Genomic DNA, 21602 nt, shown 5'->3' with positions numbered 1-21602 from the left:
CAGGTACCTGTATTTCCTCAAGGAGACATGTAGTGAGTTCTGGGCTCCTTGCCTATACCCTCACCTGCCCTAAGGGCAGGAGGAAACACACAGGAGGCCACAGTAGAACCTATTTATCATCTGCCCATCTCTCTGTGTGTGTGTGTATATATATATATATATATATATATATATATATATATATTTATTTGTGAAGGGTTAAAGGGGACTCTCATGTAAAAATCCAAAATACAATTTTATGAACAACCTGCAGGGTCAGTCCAAGTGTGGCTGTGAAATTCCGACCTGGAGAGTAGACCTGGGGCTGGGGAAAAGGCAGCAGGTATACAGCCCTCAGGATCTTCCTCTTAATCTGAGGTACTGCCCAAGATCAAGTCCCATCTATGCCCCACCGGGGTTGTGGTGGCTTGACCTAGAATGGCCTGGAGTGCCCAACTGTCTTGTCTCCCAAGGAGCAGCCATGTCCTAGGGATAGGTTGGGGACCAGCCTGACACCTCCTGGGACCTCTAGGAGACAGTGGGGTCCTTGGCTTTGGGGGGTTCAGAGCCCGTCAGAAGAGAGATGGTGGGATCGTCCGTGTAGTCATCACCCTCAGAGAAGTAGGAGCTCTCCCCCAGCTCAAAGAGCACAGGCAGTTCACTGCTCCCTGTGTCCACAGCGTCAGGGTCCAGTAGAAACAGAGGCTGAGCCGTATAGTGTACCAGCTGCTTCCCTGTGGAGCATGGGTCAGGATGATGGGGGTGGGCAGGTTGGAAGCAGGGGGCTGGGAGCAGGACAAAAGCTCAGCTCACCTGAGTCGGGGTTACTGTTTTCTGCCTCAATGGGCCTGGGGGGCTCTTGGGGAGATAGGAGCTCCTGAATCTGTGGGACAGAGAACACACAGTGAGGGTTGTTGGTGGCCCCCTCTGCCCCCCACCCTGCCCGCCTACGCACGCTGGCCAGGCTGCTGTCCAGGTCAGGCAGGCTCATGTCGGGCATGGTCACCGAGGGGCTGAATAGCTGCAGGAGGAGGGAGGGAAGTCAGGGCTGGCTTATGGGCAGGATGGGGTAGGGTGGGTGGGGATGACCAGACTCACGTCCAGCAGAGCACTGGTGTCCACGCTGAAGCCGTGGCTTGTCAGCATGGTCTGTAGGTTGTCCAGGTTGGAGTCCATGGCATCCAAATGATCACTTAGCTCGTTCCTGGCCCAGGGCAAGTGGGCAGGTGAACTAGTGCCCCAGGCTCCCACCCAGCCACACTCCTGCTGGAGAAGGGCTCCCCTTTGGTTGTAACCCCCCAAAGCAAGGTCCATCTGCATAGCCAGCATGGGCCAGGGAAGTGTGTGTGGACCTCTGGGGAAATGCTAGAAAGGGCAGTAGTAAGCTGGCCCTCCATGGCTTCTGAGCTGAGATATAGCATGGCCCATGGGCAGGACATCCTAGGAGGCTTTAGTAGTGACTAAAATCTGGGCCAAGAGGGTGTTGGCTCTAGAAACGGGCAGGAGAGCAGGCAGATTTTCCAGGTTTGACAGTCTTGCCATTGCACCAGGAAGAGTAAGGAGAGGGTACAGGACTGTGCTTAGCATGAGTAGACCTGTACTCCTTTAGCTCAGAAGGCCTTATGCCATCGACACGTCTGAGCCATGGGCAAGGCAGTTAAAAGGGCTCTGTAGGTGCCATGGGGCCTACCCTGCCCTGACAGGGAGCTCTTTGTAGCAGCCTGTACTGGTGGCTGGGCCAGGCAGGAAACTTGTCCCTATCACAGCCACTGGCTTGTGCAAAGGGGGAGTCAGTGGAGATGCAGAGCCTGTGAGACCATCCCCTGGTGCTCTTCGACAGGCAGGGCAAGTGCTATGCCCAGGTTGGGAACTGGTTCCATGGCTGTGGGAGGGGCCCTGGCGGAGTCCTCCTCCCTCCCAAGTTGGGGCAGCGCTAACCCTGGCTGGACTCGGCCATGCAGAAAGGAAGAGGAGGGGCAGGGGAAGAGGCGGGCGACCCCAGACATCTGTGGAGCGCGAGCCAAACTGCAAGATACAAAGACAAGAGCCCCCCCATTGCAGGCGGGGGACGGGGGGATCTATGCCCACCGTCCTCGCTCGCTCAGCTTTTGGGATGTGCCTGAGGGTAGTCAAGGCTGGGCCCTGATTCATCATTTCTTATGTCAGATCCAAAGATCCTAGGGCTTGGCACAAGAGAGGGTGATGGCAGTAGTGAGGGTGGCCCAAGAGGCAGGGGCATATCACATTTCTAGTGATGTGGTTAGTCTCCCTCCCCAGCTTCAAGCTCTCTCAGGTCTGGGGGAACAGTTCCAACCCATCACTCCCGGAAAACTACAGGGATTGTGTCTTGCTAAGACATAGATACCCTGTGTCCAGTCTGAGGAAATCCCATGCTGTGGGGTTCAGAAACTACAGGTAAGCAGGGCGGGCACAGCACTCACTTGTCTAGGCAGGCTACGCTGAGGCACTTCTCAGGGGTGGAGGGGGTTGGGGGTGCGGGGGCATGGGTTCCGGTTGTATCCATAGGGGCTGTGTTTGAGGCAGCAGGGGTAGGCTCGCTCTCTCGAAGGATGGAGTCAATGAAGGCAGTTGGGGACAAAGGGGTATCCATGGAGGATGGGCGCCCAGGGCTTGCCTCCAGTACCCGAGGGCTCCGAGGTGGGCTGGGGGGCTCTTCCTTGACACGGACCAAGGTGCTGCTGGACAGGGGCCTGAACATGTTAGATATTGGAAGACATGTTAGAAGGAGCCTAAGTTAGTTCCACCCACTTCTAACTCTGCCCAGGGCCCAAAAAGGCTGGCCCATTAAGGTAATAGGAGGGATTAGGGTGCTGCAGCCCCACCTCTCATCTATGCTCCTGCCTGGGGAGGCCAAAGGGCTGGAGGGAGCCAGCTCAGTGATATCGGAGATTATGGGTCCAGAGCTGGTGACCGCATCAGAGGTGTAAAGGCTAGAGCTGCTGTAGGCTGGAGATGGAGCCTGCAATTAGAGACAAAGGCCACATGTAAGGCATACCTGTGGTAGCCTGGGCCACCCAGCACCCACTATACACTTACTGGCAGTCCCATGGAGCTTGGTGCTTACTGAGTATGGGCCAGGACCATGGACATGCTCCAGGGAGTACTGTCGACCATACTTGGGCCCAGAATGTGCTGAGCTGCTGTCACTCAACATCAGAGGGCTGCAGGGAAGAGACATGTTAACTGCCTACACAGACCTTGGTGGTACCCAGGATATACAGCAAGCAGAGGACACCAAGACACAGGGTCAGAGTGGACAGTGTAGGCATTCCCAGAGCCTCACATCTTTCTCTTCACCCCCAGGATCCGGTTCGACTGCACCAGTGAGATCAGGAACTGAATGAGCTGTGGGGCAGAGAGGATACAGTTACCCAGGCCCAATCATGGAGGGGACCCACCTACCACCAGCCCTGCCCACCTTGTTGACAACTTTTTGCTGCTGGGCATGCTTCTGCCGCAGGCTGGCCACCTCCCGCCACAGGGCCTCGTTCTCGCTGCAACACATTGCTGGGTCAATTAGGCCACATTAGAAGAGGCAGAGAGTCAGGCTGTTGATGGACAGGGCTGGACCAGATGAGGGCTCACTGGCACCACTGAGTCCCCTAGCTCTGGTATACTTGCAGGGGAGGAATCAGGTGTCAACCATGGCTGAGGGAGGGCATGGACAGAGTCTGATGGTACACCTCAGGATCCTAGCTGAGAGGGGCTACAGAATTTGTCACATACTGGCTAGACACACAGGATAGGACTTTGGAAAAGATCCTAAACTGCTGAGATTACCCTCAGTTTGGGGGTAAAAGGCAGCTGAGAACTGTGGTGCCCTCTACTGTGCGATAAGGGTGAGTGCAAGTCATTGAGATAGAGAACAGTGGGGAGGTCTGGTCTGAGGACTGTGCTGGTCAGCTCCTGCTGGCCCTGGTTTTAAGGGAGGAACCTGGAAGAAAGGTCTATGTGCTCAAATCCTGAAAACGTAGAGCCCAGCAGGAGAATGAGAAGTGGGTGCAGTAGGAAGTTCCCAGTCCCAGTCTGTGATTGGAGATGAAAAGGCCAAGAAGTTTTTGCAGTAGAAACAATGGAAGGCAGGTTGGGAAGGGGGAAGGTTTGGGTGGCTCTGCAAGGTGGGATAGGATAGAGACCCAAAGCAACCTGGCCACCCTCCTGAGCCTTGGGACCTACTGCTTCATGGCCAGAAGCTTGGAGTCCATACACTCCTGTTTCCCCTTCATCAGCTGAACATCTGTCAACAGCCTGGTGACACTGTCCTGGCGTATTTTTATGTCCTCACTCTTCAGGGTGGACACCTAAGGGGTGGGGCATACAAGAGTCGAAAGTGGCTCTGGAGTGTGGAAGGCTCCTTCCTGTGCTTCCCCTAGGTATCCAGGGATTAAGGAGGGGCTGGGAAACACTGGGCCGGGGTGGGTGCTCAGAGACAGAGATGAGCACAGGCTATGCTTTTAGGCTAGCACTGCAGCATCACCTAGATACTGCTCCCAGCCCACAGACAGCAGGCAGATCTGAGGACAGGGAGGGGCTGTACCCAGGGCTGGTGACTCACGCTGGTCACTTTCCTCTTGATGTTCTCAAGGAGCTGTTCCTGGCCACGTAGGAAACATGGATGCTGGAACTCGGTGTCATCCCTCTCAGGCTTGACCAGGCCACCCTGTTCAATGTGGACTACTTTTCGGAAGCCATCTGTGCATAAAGGAGTGGGGCAGTTCTGTTTGAGGGCCAGTGACTAGACCCCCAACAGCCCAGCCATGGCCTAGGGCAGGCAAAGGGCATCCTAGAAAACTGAGATTCTATCTGGCATCCATTTACCACAGCAAGTTAATCTTCGTTGGAAAAGACATTGTCCCTGCACAGCTTTCTCTCTTGCAAAGGGAAGTGTGGCCACTAGGGTAGGGCCTCATATACTCTTTCCTGGGGAATTCAGGCTCGCACCCATGAGGACCTTCCTTAGCCAACCCAGGCCTCCATCTGACAGCAATGCTGGGTTGTTTCTCCATACCCCAGGGAGCAGGTACAACACCCGGGAAGAGGTACTTACACATGTTGAGCTGCCGCACGAAGCTGGCCATGTTGTTGTGCTTGAAGTACTTGGGCAGAACCTCCTTGGCAAACTGGCCCTGGTCAAACACGTGGAAGCTGTTCCCACTCTGTCAGGAGACACATGGGTAGGTCATATGTGGCAGCTGCCACCATATTTCCACTGTGGCCTGAAGTGTGTCTCCATGTATGTTGGGCAGTGTACATTCTCCTTCTATGGTGGTGGCAGGAAGTAAGCTCAACGTTAGGACTCCATAGATGGTATCCAGGCCATGAGACCTAGGTTTGGTAGTTTTTAGTTGCTAGCTTTAGACTCATAAATTGCCCACAGAATTCTGGTCATCTCTAGGGACTGACAAGCACTTAGTTTTAATCAGCAAAGTTTCCTGAAGAATAGCTAAGATCAGCTGGAGAGAGAGCTCAGTGGTTGAGTGCTTACTGTTCTTGTAGAGTATACACACACACACGTGTACGTACACACACACACACACACACACACACACACACACACACACACACACACACACACACCCCTCTAAATTGCGATAGCCATGGAAACAGAAATGGAGTTTCTGCAGCTCTGGAAGACCCTGCTCAAAAAACCATCTTATTCTTTTTCAACCTAAGATGAGAATCAGAGAGAGACTTGTTGAACACTGCATGACTACTCTTTGTGCTGGTGTTTTCCTGAACCACTAGGAGGGGCTGAAGGGCCATGGCAACTCAGAGGCATTAGCTACCTGAGTGGGGAGACCCCACAATGGAAAGGGGACAGTATTCTCGTGGCTGTGCAAGACAAATCAGCTAAGGAACAGGTCTCTTCATTGGAGTGGGAGAACTAGAATACCGATAGTAGAATAAATCAAAAGGATCCCAAGGTGTTGGATTAGCACTAGGGTTGCTTTCCAACATGCAAAGGAGTGAAAAACAAGCCTAAGCAGAAACAGAAGGGTAAGCGGACAGAGGAGGAAGAAAATCCAAAGCAGCAGGGAAAGCAACTGTAGGAGGTGTCAAACAGTGGAAGCAATGGCAGTGGGAATGTGAGTGAACGCTCACTCAAGGTCTTGGTGCTAGGGCACTCTCAAAGCAAGGCTGGCTTTGCTTCACCTGAGGCTGTTCCAGTCCAGAAACCTGAAAGAGCATGTAGAGGAAGAAAAAATTAAAAGGTAACAGAGTTTAATCCACATCTGCTGCCTTTTTTTAAAAAATGGCCTATTTTTATTTTATGTGCATTGGTGTTTTGCCTGCATGTTATTATGTCTGTATGTCAGATCCCCTGGAACTCGAGTAACAGACAGTTGTGAGCTGACATGTGGGTGCTGGGAATTGAACCCAGGTCCTCTGGAGGAGCTAGTGCTCTTAACCATTGAGCCATTTCTCCAGTCCTAGAAGAAGATTCATATTCTCATATTCATTCATTCTCTCTCTCTCTCTGCCTCCCTCCCTCCCCCGGGTTTTTGAGATAGGGTTCATCTGTATAGTCTTGGCTGTCCCTGTACTCATCTGTACACCACGCTGGCCTCAAACTCACAGAGATTTGCCTGTCTCTGCCTCCCTAAGTGCTAGGATTAAACGTGTGTGCCACTTCTACCCAGCTTACAGGAAGATTTTAAATGGCTGCTGAGACAATCCATAATACAGGCTAGCCAGAAACTTTAAACAGGGGTTAATGAGGGATCATTAGGGACTCTGAAATATCCCTGGGAATCCAAAGGCTATATACACTTTAGAGCTGTGTACATGCTCAGAGAAAACCTATGAGAGCCATAAGCTCTCTCTCTGGCATGAATGGGAAGTAGGAGATAAAGCTGGGTTGTCAATTCCCAGGCTGTATGTTACAGATGGAAATCAGCATATACACAGGGGCTCCAGTCCCGCCCCCCTCGGTTTTTCTAGACAGGGTTTCTCTGTGTAGCCTTGGCAGTCCTTGAACTCACAGCAATCCGCCTGGCTCTGCCCCCCAAGTGCTGGGATTAAAGGTGTGCGCCACCACTGCCCAGCTTGGCTCCAGCTTTTTAACCAATTAAGCCAGCTGGACAGAAGTACAAATGGCCAAGAATAGAAACATAACATAATTAGTCCAGGGAAGTCACCAGAACTAGCAATGGCACAATGACAAAAGTAACAGATGCAGGGGACAGTGCACTTTCACAGCAGCCATCACATATTAATGGAAAGTAAAAAACAATGAGGCATTCAAACAAACAAAAAGCTATGTCTGGGACTGGTGAGATGGCTCCGCAGGTAAAGGCATGCACTGCCCAGCCTGACAGGCTGAGTTTAAGCCTGGGTCCCCACAGCAGAAGGAGAAAACTAACTTTACAAGTTGTCCCCTGAGTGCTGTACACATGTGCATATGACTTCTGTACACATGTGCATATGACTCTGCTGCTTGCAAGGTCTTTTCCTGGCCTTGAGTTTGTAGTTGGATCATGAAGTGACCAATATGAAGAATCCCTTTTAGTTTTTGTTTTTTACATAAATGTAATTAAAAAGAAAAGCTACAGCTTAGGGGGAAAAAGCAGCCAATATACTCCCCAAGTTGGACTAATGAAGATAAAGAGTCTAACACCTATTTTACTTAAAATACTATGGCCAAAAAAGATCTGAAGAGCCATATATGAAGGATTAGGTATCAGGATGATGTCCTACTAAATGAGAATCCCAGTAAAAAGCAGTAAAAATGAAAAAGAAACACCAAGTTGACATTCTGGAATTGGAAAGCACAACTCAGGTTAAAAATTCATCTGGGGACTCCAGAAGATGAGAACACGGAGAATCTTGAGTCAATAAGCACAAAAATAGGCCAAGTGAGGTTATTGTCTGAAGATTAAAAAAAAATGGTGGTTTGAATAAGAATAGTCCCTATAGGTTTAGTCACTAGGGAGTGGCACTATTTAAAAGGAATAGAAGGATTAGGAGGGGTGGCCTTGTTGGAGGAAGTGTGCCACTGGAAGAGGGCTTTTGAGGCTTCAAAAGCCCATGCCAGGCCCAGTCTTGCTCAGTCTCTCCCTCCGTGTGTGTGTGTGTGTGTGTGTGTGTGCGCGCGCGCGCGCGTGTGTGCGCGCGCGTGTGTGCCTGCCCACCTGCCCGTGGATCAGGATGTAGCTTTCAACTACTCCAGCACCATTTATACCACCATGCTCCCTCCCTTGACGATAATGGACTGAGTCTCTGAAATTGTAAGCAAACCTCCAATGAGATATTCTCTTTGTTAGAGTTGCTATGGTCATGATGTCTCTTTATAGCAATAGGACAATGACTAAGACAGATGAATAAAGTGAGCAGAGCTGCAGAGACCTGTGAGGCATCATTAGACATCAATGCTTCATACCCACTCTCAGAGGATGAGAATGGACAAATGACTACGTGTAGGAAAACTGATCAAGAACATACCACATTTGGCCAGGCATGGTGGTGCATGCTTTTAATCCCAGCACTCGGGAGGCAGAGGCAGGTGGATCACTGTGAGTTCGAGGCCAACCTGGTATACAAAGCGAGTCCAGGACAGTCAAGGCTAACACAGAGAGACCCGGCCTCAAAAAAAAAAAAAAAAAAAAAAAAAAAAACAAAAAACAAAAACAAAAAACCAAAAACCAAATAAAAGAACATACCAAATTTGATAAAAAAACATCAAAGAAACTAAATGAACTTCAAACAGGAAAAAGCTAAAAGGTCACTTCATAGTCTAACTGCCAAACTCAAGACAAGACTAGGAAGGGCCTTGCAAGCAGCCAAGTCATAGCCATGTCAGCACAGATGGTGGGTGACACATTGATCAGCTGCAGGATGAAGACAGTCAATTAGGAATTTCCATCCTTGAAGATGAAAGGGAAAGCCTCACTTTTGGGCTGAGAGTGTGGAGCTCTGGGACTGCACTTTCTCTCCAATGACATACACAAAGCTTCTTTAGATCAATTAATGTCCCTAAAATTGTTCCACAGGCATCAAACAAATAAGAATGGCAATGAGCCAGGCATGGTGGCGCATGTCTTTAATCCCAGCACTTGGGAGGCAGAGGCAGGCAGATCACAGTGAATTTGAGGCCAGCCTGGTCTATAAAGTGAGTTCAGGACAACCAAGGGTACACAGAGAGACCCTGTCTCGAAAAACCAACCAACCAACCAACAAACAAACAGAGAATGGTCAATGAAACCACGAAAACTCATTGGGTCTGTGAGTACCTTTCACAAACTACAGTCTACACCCCACCCCAGGTCACTAAACTCCCATATCCTAGGGGCAGTCCTAGTCCAACCATCCTCACCATACTTGGTAGGAAGGACAGACTATGCACGGTGAACGTGTTCAGCTGAGAAGTACAGTAGCTACTGCCTAGAGGATTTGCCCACAGGAGATATAATCCATTAGGAAGGTGCTCTAGCTCACTTGAGGTCAAACAGCATGGAAAGCTCAATCCCCAGGGTGTACCAACAATAAATGAGCTGAGCTCCAGGCCAGTCTGCCTACATGAGAAAAGAAAGCTGAGAAGCGCCCTTGGGATTAGAACAAACGTACGACTAACTGAAAACCGCTTTTGCTCAATGAACACAGTGAAATACCCCCAAGAAATGCAGCCTTACAACCTAAGTACTGCCCAACAATAACCCGTGCCCCAGGGCATTACATACAACAGCAACAAAACCAGGCAGTAACTGCTGGTGTTTCAATGTGGGCTGTGACAACTGTGAAGCAGTTAATGTCATCAAGGAGAAGCAGCCTAGACAAGTCACAAGTAAGCAAGATGGTATAGCCATTATTAAGTCCCACAATACACTAGTGACAAAAAAATCCAAGACCAACAGAAACTGTCAAGTGTGGCTCATACATGGTGGACAAAGCGGAACAACAGAAACTGCCTGAGAAGGGCAAGACAATACACTTAACAGAAGATAAAATGTTGCCAAGAACATGTTGAGGGGACAGAGAGATGGCTCAGCAGTTAAGAATAGCTGTTGTTCATGCAGAGGACAAGCCTTCAGGTCCTTGCATCTACAGAGCAGCTTACAAATCTAGAATCTCCAGGTCCAGGGCCCTGGCACCCTCTTCTGGCCTCCACGGGCAGCAGGCATGCATGCAGGGTACTTTCATGTATGCAGGTAAAACACTCATACACATAAAACAATAAATATACTCAGAGAAGTAAGACGATGATGTCTGAAGGAACAAAGGAAGGACCATTAAACAGCGTTACTACTGCGGAATGGCCTAGGAGATGAGATTCTCCTTAGACCCAGCTCAAGCCGCTGAGCAGTAAGCACAACAGGAGATCTGAGGGCAGGGGGGAAATCAACAAACTTTTTTTTTTTTTTAATAGATGAAAGAAAATAAACAGGAGATAAAGACAGGACTGAAAATTACTTTTGAAAAAACTCTGACCTATGGATTCTACCAACAGCCAACTTAATGTACTACAGACACTATGCCAGCACTTCGCATATACAGACTTTGTTTTGCCATAATTAACAAGCAAATCAGCATTTATGACATAATAGTTTTGTTGTTGTTTTGTGGGGTGGTGGTTTGAGACAGGGTTTCTCTGTGCTAATAGCCCTGGCTGTCCTGGAACTCACTATAGACCAAGCTGGCTTTGACCTCAAAGAGATTCTCCTGTGCCACCACCCTGCTAGAAGGATGTATTTCAAGTTTTGAAGTTTTCAAGTCAGCCCAGACTGCTCTATCCAGCAAAGCTGTCTGGCATAATGGAAGGAGAAACAAAAAACTTCCCATGACAAAAACAGTGTAAAGGAGCCCATAGTCATTACTATCTATGCACCATACCGCAAGGAATCCTTAAGATTGAAAAGGAAAAAAAAAAAAATCCATCCATGAAGCCAGAGGAAAGAATAAATCACAGTAGAATAGCAGTTAAGCAAGACAGAAAGAGGAAAAAACCCAAACACCACAAAAATCAACAAAATGACAGGCTTAATTGATTCACCTTAGGGCCCCAGAAAAAGAACAGACAAAACCCCAAATCTTTATTTAATCTCATTGCAGAAATTAATGAAATGGAGGAAAAAACAAAAAACAAAACCCAAAAGCCAAACCAAAGAAAGAAACCAGGAAAGCAACACCCTTCCCAATAGCCACAAAAACCTAAGATATCTTGGGGCACCCATATCCAACCAAGTGAAAGGTTTGTATGACAAAAACTTCCAAGTCTTTGAAGAAAGAAATTGAAGGAGATATCATGGAAGACCTTAGATGCTTATTGATTGGTAGAATTAACATAGTAAAAATGGCCATCCTACCAAAAGCAATCTACAGATTCAATGCAATCTGCACCAAAATTCCAACACAATTCTTTACAAACCTTGAAAGGACAATACTCAATTTCATATGGAAAAACCCAGGATACCTAAAACAATCCTGTACAATAAAAGAACTCCTAGAGGTATGATCATCCCTGATTTCAAGCAGTACTACAGAGCTATAAAAACAAACAAACAAAAACACAACATAGTACATTGGCATAAAAACAGACCTGTTGATCAATAGAATCAAATCAAAGACCCAGATATAAATCCACATACCTATGGACACCTGATTTTTGATAAGCCAGAAACTTACAATGGAAAAAAGATAGCATCTTCAACAAATGGTGCTGGCCTAACTGGATGTTTACATGTAGAAGTACACAAATAGATCCCTACTCATCACTCTGCACAAAACTCAAGTCCAAGTGGATCAAAGACCTCAACATACCAGACACACCAAACCTGACAGCAGAGAAAGTAAGGCACAGGAGAAAACCTCCTGAACAGAAAGAACACCTATAGCACAAACACTAAGATCAACAATTACTAAATGGGACCTCACCAAAATGAAAAGCTTCTGTAAAGGCAAAGGACACTGTCAAAGGACAAAACGGTCCCACAGAATGGAAAAGATTTTCACTAACTCCACATCTGATAGAGGACTAATAACCAATAATAACTCAAGAAACCAGCCATCAACAAACCAAACAATCCAATTAAAAAATGGGATACAGATCTAAGTAGAGAATTCTTAACAGAGGACTCTCTAATGGCCAAGAAGCACTTGAAGAAATGTTTAATATCCTTAGCGATCAGGGAAATGCAAATCAAAACAACTCTGAGATTCCATCTTACACACATCAGAATGGCTAAGACCAAAAACTCAAGTGACAGCTCATGCTGGTCAGGATGTGGAGCAAGGCGAACACTTCCCCATTGCTGGTGGGAGTGCAACCTTATGCAGCCACTATGGAAATCAACATGGTGGTTCCTCAGACCCAAACTAACTCAAGACTCAGCTATACCACAGATTAGTAGCTAGCCCAATCATCATCAAAGAGGTGTTCTTAGGCAGCTGATGGAAGTAGATGCAGAGACATTAGGTGGAGCTTGGGGAATCCTTCAGAAGAGGGAGAAAGGACTGTAGGAGTTGGAGGGAGTGAGGACACCACTCCGTAGACCGGGCTAGCCTCAAACTCACAGAGATCCACCTACCCACCTCTACCTCCCGAGTGCTGGGATTAAAGGCCTGCACCACCACCCAGCTGGGATGACATCATTCTTACTGGACTGTGTGTGTAGTGAAAACATTGTCACAAGCAGTGTATTACCTGCACTGTTTCCAGTGCCCTCCTTTTTCTTCCCTATTTTCCTTCTTTTTAAAAAAAGCAGTTATTTATTTATTATGTGTATATATGTTTGTCTGCATGAGTTTATGTGCAGGTGCCCATAAAGGCTGAAAAGCATTTGATGCTCTACTGGAGTTAGAGGTGACTGTGTGCTGCCTCACACTCAACAGAGATCTGCCTGCCTTTGTCTCCCGAGTGCTTGAGATACGGTCTCACTGTATAGTTTCACAGACTCATTTGTCAGGTGTGTAGCTGGCAAAGATTTTCTAATTCTAATTCTTTACTCATTTGACTGTTTCCTTTGCTGTTTAGAAGCTTTTTAATATCATGAGGCCTACTTGTCAATGACTGGATTGCTATTTCAGAAAGCCCTTACCCAGAATATAGCCAACTGGCTCATGGTGAATAACTTTTTGATGTGTTCTTAAATTCAGCTCAAAAGAATTTTTTTACCTATATTCATCATTGAAATTGATCTGTAATTTTTTGGGGAGAAAAAGGACAGATTTTAAAAATTAGAAGGCCTAGGCATGGTGGCGCACGCCTTCAATCCCAGCACAGAGAAACCCTGTGTCCAAAAACCAAAAACCATAACAACAAAAAACCCTAAACAACTTTATTTCTGAAGATACTACATACACAGAGAATCAGCTGGAATTCATCTAGAAATGTCTTCCTGCTGGCTAGCTTTCATGCTTCAGAGGGCTATGGAGGCTGCTTGGAGAGGAAAGTCATCAGTGGCTGACCCTACACACTACAATACTGATTTGCTCAGGCAAGATTTGTCCAATAGTACAATAGTGACATGAATATATAGGGGTAAGCAACCCCTCTGCGTTTGAGGCCTACTCCATGGAATTTTTACTTAATACTGCATACCTGGTCAAAAGCTCATGACTGAGGATTTTAGTCTATTACCAATGTTTGCCAATTGGACATGTTGTCAAACTGTCTTCTAAATATTTATATTTATACTCACAGATTAGTGATGTTCTCAACTTTTACTAAAGAAACTTCTTTTCGTAGTGGGTGGTAGTTAAGGTAGACTTATAACTAGTCAAATTGCTGTGAATAAATGACTGTTCAGTGTTCAGCCCTAAAAAGGACATCTAAACCACTCTACTTCACCCCAAGGCTCAGGGAACATCCCTGAAGAAACAGCTGAGAGAATGCAGGAGCAGAAGGATGGGGGAAAGTACTGCAAACCCTGCCTGCTGGGTATGCCTTGGCCATGGCACTGATGAACTCTTGGCAGCTGTGGCTGACCTGCAAGTGGCAGAGACTGCTAACATTCCAGCACGGATGGGGAAGGGGCACAGGAAGCACTGCCAAAGTTAAGGAGCAATGGAGAGGAAACGGCTGCTGGGGGAGAAAGGGAGGAGTCATTTTTCTTTAGGGGCTTAGCTGATGGTAATTTACCCATAATCCAATAGCCTCATGCCCATGCATGTGCAAGCAATACTAATTAAACGTAGCCAGTGGGTTATAATGGAAATAGGAGGGGGATAAAAAAAGAATAAGCACTAACATCCATACCTTAGAATGTAACTGTGTTTGTAAACAGGGTTGCTGCAGATGCAATTAGACAATGTGACGTCATAGTGAGAGTACAATGGACCCTTAATTTGAATGGACTAATGTTCTTGCAAGCAGACAGCCAAATAAAGTTAGTCACTCAGAGAGATGCCAAGCAAGGACAAAGACTGGAGTCATGCAGCTATAAACCAACGGATAACCACAGAACAGCAGCAACAACCACAAGTAGGAAAGCAAGGAAAGGTGGCCTCCTGCAGGCTGTTGAGGACGCAGAGCCTTGTAAGCTTTGGATTAGAATGAAGTGCTTTCTGGAAGGTTCAGAACACATCCTATTTCCACCTTAGGCCAGAGCTCTTACCTGCTCCCAGTGGCTGCCAAAGACTTCCTTGTATTTTCTGATACTATTATAAATATTTCAACTAAAAGTAAAGAAAGACATGTGTGGCCGGGTGTGGTGGCGCATGCCTTTAATTTCAGCACTTGGGAGGCAATGGCAGGTGGATCTCTGTGAGTTCAAGGCTAGCCTGGTCTCCACAGTGAGGCCAGGACAGCCAAGGCTAACACAGAAATTCTGTCTAAAAAAAAAAGAAAGAAAGACAGACAGACAGACAGACAGACAGGCAGGCATGTGTGTACATGCCTGAAGAGGATGTCAGATCCCCTGGAGCTGGGAGTTACAGGTGGTCATCAGCTGTTCTGACAGGAGTACTGGGAATTGAACTTGGGTCCTCTGCAAGATCAGGAAGCACTTACCTGCTGAGCCATTTCTTCAGTCCTGTCACAGTTAAATAATAATTCATATATAGATATATAATTCACTTCTGTGTATTGATCCTGGGTCTTATGTCTCACAAACTGTTTTGTAGTTAAGGATTTTCTAACCGATCCTGCTATCTTTTACAGTCTTCCTTCTTCCTTTCCAATTTGTGTTCATTGTTGTTTAGATTTATTTGCTGCACTGCACTGACTGGAGCATATAACACACTGTTGAACAGAAAAGATGAAGCAGACAACTTATTTTCTCTCCCAGTCTTGGGAAAGCACCTAGTCCTCACAACCAGCCTCAGTATTTTTAGACTCTCTACTTTCTCTCCTCCTGCTACTCCCAGTTTGCTGGGTTTTTATCAAGAAGTGGGTGTTGACTTTTGTAATGTGCTTTTTGCTTAAGACATTTAAAATTTTCCTGCTGATGTGGTACAATCACTGAGTTTAGAACAAGGGGGCATACTTTGTACTTTAGGAGTTGTTCTAGTTTATGTTTCAGTTTCTGGTAAGTTCTAAGTCATTTTACCTCTTGCTCTTCATGCATTTTCCCTTTCTTTCCATTTTTGGAGGGGAGGAGGAGGAGGACAGAGACTCAGGGGTGTAGTCCAGGCTGGCTTCCAACATGCTATATAGCCATCAATAACCTTGAACATTTAATCTTCCTGCCTCCACCTCTTGAACAGCTGTCTTCTGTTCTGCAGATAATTTCCAGTAGGGTAGATTATCTCTTTCTCCACACTTAAATTTTATTTTTAAGATTGTATAGGAGGTTTTGGTCTGGGTATATATATGTGCATCGTATGAATGCTTGGGTGCCCACAGAGGTCAGAGAAGGCATCGGATCCCCTGGCGCTGGAGGAGTTACATACAGATGAAATGAACTACTAAGTGAGGGCTAGGAACTGAATTCAGGCCCTCTGCACAAGCAACAAGTGCTCTTAACCAGTGAGCCATCTCTCCAACATGTTTATTTTTTAAAGATTTACTTTATGTGGTGGATGTTTTGCCAGAATTTATTTCTGTGCACCATGAGTCTACCTGGTGCCTGTGGAGGAGCCGGATCCCCTGGAACTGGAGGTGCAGATGGTCATGAGCCACAACATGGGGGTCAGGAACTGAACCCCTCTCAAGAGTAGCCAGTGTTCTTCACCATTGAGCCATCTCTCTAGCCCTTCCACTTTGTGTTTGGGGCAAGGTTTTTCACTGGCTGAGAGTTCACTGATTCAGATAGGCTGTCTCAGCTGCTCCAGCCCTGGGTTATACATGCTCTTTGCTAGGCCCAGCATGGTTTGTGTGGGTGCTGGAGTACTTGTCTTCCTTTTTAAATGGATTGTTTTTATTTTATGTATATGGGCATTTTGGCTGGATGCAGTTCCTATGCAGACTGGAAGAGGTCATCAGGTCCTCTGGAAATGGAGTTAAAACAGTCATGAGACACTGTTCTCACTTGCTAAGCCATCTCTCCAGCTCCGCACTCCATGTACACACAAAGTGCACTTATTTACTGATGCATGCTTTTAGACGCGGCGGCGCTGCTGGAAGTCAGAGGACAGCTCAGGGATGGTCGCTCTTTCACCACACGGGTCCTAGGGCCTGCTCGCTGGTCAGCAGGTTGGGCAATGCCTTATCATTTGCTGCCTTTCCTCCCGACATTTTGAGGCTTGTTTTTAGAGTACCTTACTCTGGGCTTAGATAGTTTATGTTTAAATTTTGCCAGAACATTTTGTATTTATTCAAGGAGGTTCCTCCATTCTGGCTGGTGAGATTTCAGTTACCCTGTGGTCTTGGGTGACCCCTGACTGCTCAACATGGAGTTCCTCAGCAACAGTTCTCTTTCTTGAGAAAGTTCTTACCTTCTTTCATAAAGGCTCACTGTCTGCAGGAGAAGGCAGTTCTCACCTGCAGACACCTAGGCTCGCTCTTGGGGACATTCTCTTTAGTTACTTATAGTTCCAGTTCTGTGTTCTCTCTTTCTGCCTATGAGTCCGAAAGCAAGCACCACCGCATAGAGCACCCAGCGATGTGGGCTCATCTTAGTTTTCTAACGGCCGGGTGCTGGGGTTTTTTTTTTGTTGTTGTTGTTTGTTTGTTTGTTTTTCAAGACAGGGTTTCTCTGTTGTAACAGTCCTGGCTGTCCTGGACTCACTTTGTAGCCTAGGCTGTCTTTGAACTCAGAGATCCACCTGCCTCTGCTTCCCAAGTGCTGGAAGTAAAGGTGTGTGCACCATGTTGGGCTCTTAACAATAGGGAAATATAGTATGATTTATTTTGTGTGTCTGGCCCTTTAAAGGATGCCATGTCCATCAGTGTCAGCTGCCTCTTAGATTTCTGGGGAAAAGGCAGCAGAGGCTGAGAGCTGGTAAGTAGGATGGGGGAGGAGGCAAGAGTAGGGTCCAGGAGACAGAAGAGCAGGGTCAAAGAAGACAGTAGTGCAGGGAGAAAGAAGAGAGAGTGGGGCCAGAGGAAAGAAGAGACTGAGCAGAGTGAAAATAAGAGACAGGTGAAAGTCTCTTTTCATCGGGCTATCAGAGTGAGAAGACAGTGACAGACAGCTGAACCAGGAGAAGCTGAGCCAAGCCAGAGACGATACTGTATTGTTAGGAGACAGGAGAAGAAACAACCAAGAACCCATAAACAAAGTAGCTAAAGAAAATATAGATTAAAAGCTACAAATCTGCCTCTGGAATGCATGACCTCTGACATCTTGAGTGTGCTGCCGGGTCTCTGAGGGTGGGGACACTGGACCTGTTAGCTCCTGCTGTCTGCCCGAGAATGAGCTCACCTGGCTGTCAGAGCGTGGGTAGCAGGAGTGGCCCTGCTTGTCCTCGGAGTTCTGGATATCAACCATGGCCATGCTTTGACATGCTTCATGTGATCCCATGAAGAATACAGAAGTGGATGGGCGCGCTGCCCCAGTATTAGTGCATTGACTACTGTCTCCCACAGCCTACTGTGGGACCCTGCTCCTCATAAGGCTGTTTGCACACTGTTACTCAAGAGCCCTTGCTCAGTGGTTCCAGTTTCTTCAATTACAGGGTCCCCCAGAGGCTCAAGCCATCGTCATTTCTGTTCTCAAGAAGAAGAGAACCACATCATTAGGCTGGGATTAGAGTGACACCAGAGAGGCACCTAGCAACAAAATTTAAGATCTTCATTGTTAAAAATACCAAAGGGAAGAGGGTATCTTCAAAATGAGACTCCATGCCAGGCAGTGGTGGTGCACACCTTTAATCCCAGCACACAGGAGGCTGAGGCAGGCGGATTGCTGTGAGTTCAAGGCCAGCCTGGTCTATAGGACAGCCAGGGCTACACAGAGAAACCCTCTTGTGGTTGTCTTGAAAAACAAACAAAACAAAAAAGAGAGACTCCATTACTTTTTTTTTTTTTTTGCCTCCCAGAAGCCTAGTCCTGGCCCCAAGGCTTCAGTTCCCCCAGTTCACTCTTTGCCAGTCCTAACACTTTGTGTTTGGCACAAATCACATGACCCTCTTCCTGAATTGTAAGCTCCTCAGGTAGCTCCTGGGGCTAGCATGCCATAGTCAGCCTATAGGGCAAGGAGAACCTGGACCAGATCTTTTTACATCTATTAGGACAGTAACCCTTGGGTTGGTTAGTAGGTTAAAATAAACCACATCCAGGAGCTGGAGTGATGGGGAAGCAGGAAAGAGGGCTTGCTGTACAAGCATGCAAGTCCAGAGTTTGGATTTCCTAGTACCATGCAAAGCTAGGTGTGTGGCTAGGGTGTGGCTGTGTGCACCTGTAAGCCCAGCACTGGGTGGAGTAGAAAGGGTTTGCTGACCAGACAGCCTAACTGATAAAAGGTAAGTTCAGTGAGAGACACTGTCTTAAGGGAACAGGGCAGAGAGGAATAGAGAAGACATCGAGTGTTCCTTTCATGGACTTTATACATTTGTGCTTGCAGATACACACACACAAACACACACACACACACACATTTGCACTCGCTCTTTCTTTCCCCCGCCTTGAGCACACAAATACACATTTGTTTCCTAAGACCAAAAAAAAAAAAAAAAAAAAAAAAAAAAGCCTGAACAAAATCCACCAGCATATGTACTCTCTTGAGCTAGACAAACTTATTTCTCGTGTTTCTTTTTAATATTTCTAGAAAGGACTGGACAAAATGATCTTTAAAAGCTGGAATCAGGCTAGTTATGTTCTGAACTTCTGTTTTTTGTTTTTTAAATTAGGCTTGGTTCCCCATTTCAAAATGCATCCTGGTATCCTAGTCTTACTTAGGGGACACAACAGAAAGGAGAAAAAGCCAGGGTACAGAGTAACTGTAGTATCCAGGTACTCTGCCCTCCTTGTTGCATCTCTGGGTACTGGGTCTGGAGGCACCTTTGCTACAAGGTAGAAAGAAGCCTACTAAGGGAAGACCGCCGACATCCATGTTCACATGCTGGAACGGCTTTTACTAGGATCCTAAGTTTCCCCAAGGCTGTGCTGTCTTCCAGGATCTGTCTGGGGAAACCCCTGAGTTTCTTGTTCTGGTGAAGCACCTGTAACTGAATGGGGGCCAGGGATGAGGAATCGAACACCACAGAGTTGGAGAAAGATAGTGACCTATTTCTGTCTCCAAGTGGTAGAAAAGCCAGACCTAGCGAGGCTCACCAAAGGATTTTTGGGAGCTAGATGGGCTTTCTCATGTATTCACCCGCCCTGTTCCCTTAAGAAGAAGGATGCGTCTGAGAATGGTGAGAAATTTTTTATCTGGAAGCCATTCAGAATGAGAATGTGGACCCAAAGCCTCCCGAGCAGTGGGCCTTCAGAAGGGAACGCTGCTGAGAGGCTAGATTGCCAGATCTGTGACGCTCTGCTGTCCTTGTCTGGCCTAAAGAAAGACAAGGATGCTCTTCTTCCATTTCTATGCCAGAGCTTGGTTTCTGTCCTCATGGCAGCTCCCAACTGCCAGGCCTCAGCTAGAGCCCACTGCTGCTTTGTACAGACTACTTGCCCATCCCTCCCAGCATGCTAACAAGGCTCACAAGTGATGTGCAGCTGTGTGGTTGGAGGAAGGTCACAGGGCAGATCAGATCCATCTTCACACTGAGAGGCCCTCATCAGAACATCCTGTCCTAGAAGAATGTTCACTGGCACTTCACTCACATTTGTACCAATCTATAAGCAGAAATAGCAGGCAGATTACCAGACAGGATGGATCTTCCTAATAGGATTAAGCTTAGACTATTCCAGAAGCTATCTGGTGTTCCTACTGGACCTAGGTAAGAAAGCTTCCTTTCAGTCAAACAAAAAAGAGGTGGAAAGTTGGGGAAAGACAGAAATGTAGGGTCATTTTCTTTGTCTAGGAGTATGAGGCCTAGGAGAGGTGGTGAACTGAAGATGCCTTCAGGAAAGCATGCTGCTCCTCTCTAGGACTACGTGAGAGAAAGGCCCACAGAGGGCCACTGAGATGACCACAAAGAATGGGGAAAAGTGAGGTTCCGTGGTTTCTAGTCTTCTCTTTAACCCCCGGCACTCTTCCGGAAGCACAGAGTTTAAACAAACAGGCCTTGGCCTCCTCCTGCCACCCAGGCTTCTCACCATTCTTGCCAGCTTAAGAGGCTAGTGCTCAACCCTAACCCTGAGACACCACCAGATTTGGCTTGCAGGAGGTCAGGTAGGCGGCACCTAGCCACCTCCATCCCTCCAAAGGTTCCCTCTCCAATCAGGATGGCCTGCCTTCAGGCCACCTATCTGCTAGCTCTGCGCCCTGGCCCTTACAGCCGAGATGTGAACCACAGACTCTACTTTCCAACTTGACACAAACATGGAACCACCTCTGCAAGCCTGAGCTGCTGCTCCAGCAGGGTCTTCGGCATACACAGCCCGATGCCAGGCAACAGAATAGGGCTCAACGCCGCCCTTTGAGGGCCGGGCAAAACTGCCCTGGCGGTTTAGGACTACCAGGGATGGGCCTGGGCGTCACAACCTCTTACTCTCGCTCTTCTTCTATGAATTCGCGAGGCCCTTCACTTTCTCTCAGTGATCGCCTAAAGCAAAAAGGCAGACGGACTCTGGGAAGCTATTTCTCTGTCAGTCAAAGACCCTGAACTGGAAGCCGGGTCCATAGCGTCCCAGTGAAATTTCGGATTCTGGGTCCCGGCCTACACTCCGAGGCCGGCTCTGGGGGCGGGGCGCACTTCCTTCCCAGACAGCGGCGTTCTCTCTCCATCCAGGATGCCGGGAGGGCTGAACCCAGGCCCCGCCACCCACAGGCCGCTTCTCCTAAACAGGTCCCTTCCCGCAATAGGATCCTCCCTTTAATACGGCTCCGGCCTATGCCAGCTCTTACCGGGCTCCAGCAGATGAGCGCGTCAGTGTCCGGGTCGCTCACGAGGGTCCACAGCTTGGTTAAGAAGGCCGGGACGTTGCTGGGCCCCGCTGCACCGGAGCCCACGGCCAGATCCATCTCGGACGAAGCAGGAAGAAGCTGGGGTGGCGTTCTAGAAGAGCGACTGAAGGCTGAGCTAGTGTCGTCGCTGCCCCTGCTGTCCGGGCCGCTCCGCCGCCCGCTGCGCACACACAGCAAGGCCTGGCATGGCCGCAGCCATCTTGCGACCGGCGCGCTCTCACTAGGGCTGGACCTGTATCCCGTGTGCGCAGGCGCCGCGATTTGTCCCGCCCA

At 47.8% G+C, this 21602-nt stretch overlaps 1 protein-coding gene across 6 annotated transcripts; it reads right to left on the bottom strand.

Moving 5' to 3' along the window:
* Positions 1-140: 140 nt before the first annotated feature.
* On the bottom strand, positions 141-21578 carry Hsf1 (heat shock transcription factor 1). Of its 6 annotated transcripts, XM_051159807.1 has the most exons (14): positions 21270-21577; positions 5048-5156; positions 4556-4692; positions 4177-4301; positions 3419-3494; positions 3284-3345; positions 3065-3161; positions 2823-2959; positions 2421-2690; positions 1918-2004; positions 1078-1183; positions 935-1000; positions 793-862; positions 141-713 (listed from the first exon to the last, which is right to left on the bottom strand). In XM_051159807.1, exons 1-14 carry the CDS (start codon positions 21384-21386, stop codon positions 508-510), a joined length of 1665 nt encoding a protein of 554 aa, XP_051015764.1. In that variant the 5' UTR covers positions 21387-21577; the 3' UTR covers positions 141-507. The 6 variants fall into 6 exon arrangements, with proteins under 6 accessions (XP_051015764.1, XP_051015762.1, XP_051015766.1 ...); XM_051159805.1 differs by having other exon boundaries at positions 793-1000; positions 21270-21578; XM_051159809.1 differs by lacking the exon at positions 935-1000.
* Between the last annotated feature and the right edge of the window lie 24 nt (positions 21579-21602).

This window comes from Acomys russatus, chromosome 17 (assembly GCF_903995435.1).
Source record: "Acomys russatus chromosome 17, mAcoRus1.1, whole genome shotgun sequence".
Taxonomy (NCBI): domain Eukaryota; kingdom Metazoa; phylum Chordata; class Mammalia; order Rodentia; family Muridae; genus Acomys; species Acomys russatus.
Note: the sequence above shows the minus strand (reverse complement) of the source record. Positions and strands in the feature narration are given on the sequence as shown.